We start from the raw sequence: 5,516 nt of genomic DNA on the forward strand, positions 1-5,516 counted from the left end.
AAGAGAATAAATACATAAGATATTCATAAAGTACAGATAATGCCAGAAAAACCACATTAATGCAAATAGATGGCCAAGATACTACTACTCCTAAAAGATACAATGGCTAAACTCATTCCTTGTGACAAAGTCCAGAAAGAAAGTTGCAGGTGATGTTAGCCTAAATACAGTGAGCATTTGAAGCACTAAGTCAAGATTGATAGCTTCAAGATGAAATCTGTAAAGAAAAATTACTACTTCTTTTCCTTTTGTCATTTTCTGTTTTTCATGCTTTGCTACAACAACTAAACTATGGTTGTAATAACCAAACTGTGCAACAGCCAAACAGTGGCCATTTTCGGCAGCAACATACAAAGCAGTCTCACCCTGCTCATTTTGCTTACATAACAAATCTTTAACCTTTGTTATCAAACATCTAAACCTTGTGAGAGAACCACCCCATTATGAGATATCAACTGATGGAGTAACTGATACTACTCTATTCTTTTTAACGTGAATGTCCCGGTGCTTTCTGATTTTGGTTCTTTTATCTTTCCTTTTTCGGTACAGTTTCTTTTACTATGTTTTATTTGATAAAACTGATATCCTAGCATTCCGTCTCATTCTTCCCCGACACAAAATAATTCTTTTTGGTAGACAAACTCAACTCGACAAAAGTCAAAAGCACTGATCACGAGATTTCAGAGAACTGATGAGAGGACAATGAAACTGCATATTCCAGCATATCTGCAAAGATGCACATCCTTGAAATAAACTTATATTAGTCTAACACTTATTAGAAAGTGGAATGACTTAGGAATCAGACTGATCTAGACATGCAATAGTTATTATCATACATTGAGATTTGAGGATGCTACCAAGACAAGTGTAAACAACTTATAAAAATTGATATTTGTATATATAAACCCAATTTTGCATATACAACTACAAAACCATATTGCAGAATAAACGTAATGGAAAAATATGCTTACATTCATAAGAAAACTAGGAGCAAGTACGAATTAGAAGAATGTTAGCGACTACTTCAATTAGCTAATAAGGCTTCCATGCTCGACTTGGTATAGGTGTTCTCATTCCCTCATGAGTAGGTGTTGCAGAAGAATCTCTTGTCGGAGTCATCTGTGGACGGATTGGAGTTCTTGCACAATACATAGGAGTCTCACCCCCTAGACCATAACCCTCTTCCACGCATATAGAATTGTCCACTTTCACGTTCTCACAAATTTGATTGCGATCAACATAAACAGAGTTCATTCGAGCCTCCAATTCTACCCGAACTTTATTCCCTTTAACCTCTACAACAGTTCCAACCATCCCATGATAAGGTCCTTGACGGATTTTAATTCGAGCATTCACCAATGGATCACGCCTTACTCTTCCAAATCCATATCCTTGTTTAGGAGGTGGAGGTCTGAAATTGGCTATTGATCCTAATCTTACATCCCCATTTCTACTTTTGTTGTTATAATTTTTACTAGCTAATGATAGTGATTGTTCGCAACATGCAACCTCACAGGCATTATCTCCAAGTAGCTTGGTTAAATCTGTGCTCTTGATTGCAAGAGAATTTTGAGGCAGATCTCCATTTGTTGGTCTGAAATAAGCAATATCATCCTCAACCTTCAGAACCCATCCCTTTATATTTATTAAATCTCCATTGACAACTACTACTTGATCTCCTGCTTTAAAGGAATCTTTCTTCAGATTCTTTGCAAGCAGAGTGGAAAAACATGAAATTTCTGCATTGTTGCTGTCATCTACTTTCTCCTTGGCTGCATGAAATTTCTCAAGATCATCCAGCGTAGGCTGAATCTTGTTATGGATGGACTTAATGGACACTGATTTATACAAGAAACCACCTTTGAATTTCATGCCAAAGACAGTATCAAAGTAATCCCCAGTAAATGAATCCCTCTGGCGCTTCACTGGAATGCCCAATGCTTTAGCTTTACTAGCACTCCAAAATCTTGGTGGAGGGCATATTTTATTTGAAACTTCCCGTCGTTTATTACCCTCATATTTGTTAACCAAATCTTGATAATCAATTCTTGGAATCAATTTTACAGTGACCCTTCTCTGGATATCATCTACGTCCACAATCTGAGCAATGTCTCCTTTGTAATTCCCAGTTTTTAATCTCACCAAAGAATCCTTAGTAAATTCTCTTTCTCGGCTTTTGGCACAAAGCACATCGGACATCTCCGCGTTTGGAACCAACACAAACTTATTTTTCAACAAAACATGACAAATCCCTTTGCATGCCTCCCTAACATGGGATTCTTTATCGGCTTCGACGTATACATAATTCTGGATATGATCGAGTGCTATGACTGATTTAATTTTCAAGTTAAAAGCTTTGTCAATTTGCTTCTGCATTAAGCATGCTGCCACTTCCCTTTCATGACCAATTGCGCATTTAACCATCCATAACCTAGAGTCCCTTATTGTAGGCAAAAGGGCTTGCTGAAATACCTCTGTTTCATCTTCCTCTTCATCATATCTTGATTTTCTGCCGTACCTTTCTTCTATTCTCCTTTCAAATTCGTCAATATCTTCCTCTTCCTCTTCTTCCTCAATTTGTGGACGAACAACTTGACGTTGTCGGAAACCAAAATCTTCTCTTTCGTTGGAATCGAAGTCGACGACTTCAGCATCATCAATAAAATCATCTTCCCCTTGTTCATCCTCGTCCTCTTCTTCATCAGTGTCTACTGCTTCTAACTCGAAAAACTGTGAAGCCGCCCTCCTTCTATAGCCGACTTCTTCCTCCTCCTCCTCTGAGACCTCCCTTCTCCGCCGCTTCTGGGTTGTTTTTTTACTCTTAATCTCCCAATTTTCGTCCTCCTCTTCCATGTTTCTCCCTCGTGCCATGACGGAATTCACAACTTAAAAAACTATGTAAAGAAAGTGGTGAGGTGAAGTATAGTTAAGCCAAAAATAAAAGAATTACCCTACTACCGGTTTTCTGATTTAGTTTCATAATGAAATTCATATGGGCTGCTAGCTTTTTATAAGGCATTGAATCCGAAATCAATAAGGTTTTGGTTTTACTTTCAGTTCTCCTACCTGAAACGTGTTAGTTGGTCTTTTGCGTTTCTAGTTTCCACGCACATACGTCGTTGTCGTTGTCGTAACCCTTAGTTAGTCAAATCAGTCTTACTGTGACATTCCTTTTATAAGAGACTAATAGAAAATAGGTTCCAAACAAAGTAGAACAGGTAATTAGGGGTGCACATGGACGAATTGGTTCGGTTTTATCAAAATTAAACCAAATCAACTATATCGGTTTGGATTGGTTAGGTTTTGTCACGTTTTTTGGATTTTCGAATTTTTTGTTACTTCAATCTTACTTTGTTAAGTATTTGATAAGTAAATATATATTTAATAAAAATATAAAAAATTGACAAACATATTATCCATTAAAATATTCTTATGGGAGAATTCTATTAGTAATACATAATAGTTATTTGTTTAGTCGTCTGACAATAATTTTTTGTTGATGTACACTTTCAGGTTAACCGAATTTAGTAATTAAACATAAAAATCAATATGATACATAAATATTAATAATCACTTCACATTCGAAAAAGATATAAGAATTTAATAGATCTTAACATATGATATGAATATGGAAGAACAAAGAGATAGACGCATTTCACTAACACTTGATAAGAAAGTGATCATACAACCCATTATTTAAGGTTAATAAATATGGAGCACTTCATATTCTATTAAAATTTATATTCCGCAAGAGAATCCTAAATATTTATATATATATTTTAAAGAAAATTCTATATAAAATCTTAAAAGTATATATAAAAATTATATATTTATATGTCGGGTTGGTTCAGATATTTTTACTCAATACCAAACCAAATCAAACCAAGTCAAGTCGAATTTTTTAATCGATTTGATTTAACTTTTCGGGTTAGTGCGATTTTTCGATTCGATTTTTACACCCCTGCCGATAATATATTTCAACTCGGATTCGGCTCACCTCATGTACATCATCCGTCAAGTTCTTTCGGAGTAACTTTAATTTTATGACACTTGTCCCTTCTTAAATCTAATTGTCAATATTTATTTAACTAAAATAGCCCCTCAAACCATGATAATTTATACTCTTAATTATCTGACTTATCCTTTCCTTATAGGCAGCATCAATTTAGGCGAAGATCTTTCATAGGTGCATGTCACTTTTCAATCACGCACTCATATTAGAAGTTCGATACAACTAAAACTTACTTATTTATTAACTAATTAGTTTCTCGGTAACACACGTGTATACCGAGTCATATAATACATGTTTGTGTAAAATAATATTAATATTAGTACAACAAAATTTTGAGTAAATAAATTTTATATGAAAAATATAGTATAAGTTTCTATGAAAGATCAATGTTGTGGCTCGTCATTGTGACTTGTTTGCCAAAGTCAAAATGACTGGATCATATAGTCTGAATCTACAAACATGAATAATGAAAGTTTAATTAAATACATGTGAATTTTTAAGATTGATTTTATGAGGTACAATTATGTATTAAATATATCTTGCCTAATACTTATTTATAGACGATATTCTTGATGTCCGTTCCTATTTCGGTTGTTTTGCACTTAGGACCCTTTTAAATGCTGAGACATGTAATACAACATTTTTCACTTCAATATTACACGCTACTTCAATGTGGTTTTAAATTATTTGCATCCAATATATCTTAACCTCATTTCATAAGAGCCAAAATAGAATTTGACAACTCAAAAGGTTTCAACCTTCAACAAAACCTACAGTAATGTTTAAATAAACTAGATTTATTTTATTTCAAGATTTTAAAATAATTTTTAAGTATTAAGGTAAGTCTGTAATTCACATCCTGCAAACTTGAAAATGATTGTCTCTACGAATTCATGCATGTAATCAAAAGCGTAAACTAACTCATCTTCATTTTGATAAGAATTCATTTTAAGTATAGCTTACATATAATGTCTAACATGTATGTAGGGGTGTACATGAACCGGATTGGTTCGGTTTTGTTACTTTGTTAAAGTTTTGATAAGTAAATATATATTTAGTAAAAATTTAAAAAATTAATAAATATATGATCTATTAAAATATTCTTATTGAAGAATTTTCTTAGTAACACATGATAGTTATTTTTTAGTCATCTGACAATAAATTTGCGTTGATGTATACTTTCAAGGTTAACCGAATTTAATAATTAAACATTAAAATAAATATGAACCTATATAATGATATGTTCTATTTAATTTTAAATATCGAAATACCATTTCAAATTTGAAAAAGATATAAGAATTAAATAGATCATGACATATGAAAATGGAAGAACAAAGAGATTGACGCATTTCACTAGCATTTGATAAAAAAGTAATCCTACAACCTATATTTAAAGTTAATAAAATGGAACACTTCATATTTAACTAAATATTACATCCCATAAGAGAATCGCAAATATTTTTAGGCATTTTTAAAGGAAAATTCTATAAAAAGTCTTGGAAGT

At 32.9% G+C, this 5,516-nt stretch overlaps 1 protein-coding gene across 1 annotated transcript; it reads right to left on the reverse strand.

Annotated features, from left to right (window-relative positions):
* Nucleotides 1-1,032: 1,032 nt before the first annotated feature.
* LOC107774556 (putative transcription elongation factor SPT5 homolog 1) lies at nt 1,033-2,853 on the reverse strand. Its single transcript, XM_016594110.2, has one exon. The coding sequence runs from the start codon at nt 2,851-2,853 to the stop codon at nt 1,033-1,035; it is 1,821 nt and encodes a 606-aa protein (XP_016449596.2).
* Nucleotides 2,854-5,516: the final 2,663 nt, after the last annotated feature.

The sequence above is a fragment of the Nicotiana tabacum genome, chromosome 12, assembly GCF_000715075.1.
Source record: "Nicotiana tabacum cultivar K326 chromosome 12, ASM71507v2, whole genome shotgun sequence".
Taxonomy (NCBI): domain Eukaryota; kingdom Viridiplantae; phylum Streptophyta; class Magnoliopsida; order Solanales; family Solanaceae; genus Nicotiana; species Nicotiana tabacum.

Excerpts from the sequence above, each read along its gene's own strand:
- LOC107774556 (XM_016594110.2), bottom strand. The coding sequence starts at position 2,853 with ATGGAAGAGGAGGACGAAAATTGGGAGATTAAGAGTAAAAAAACAACC.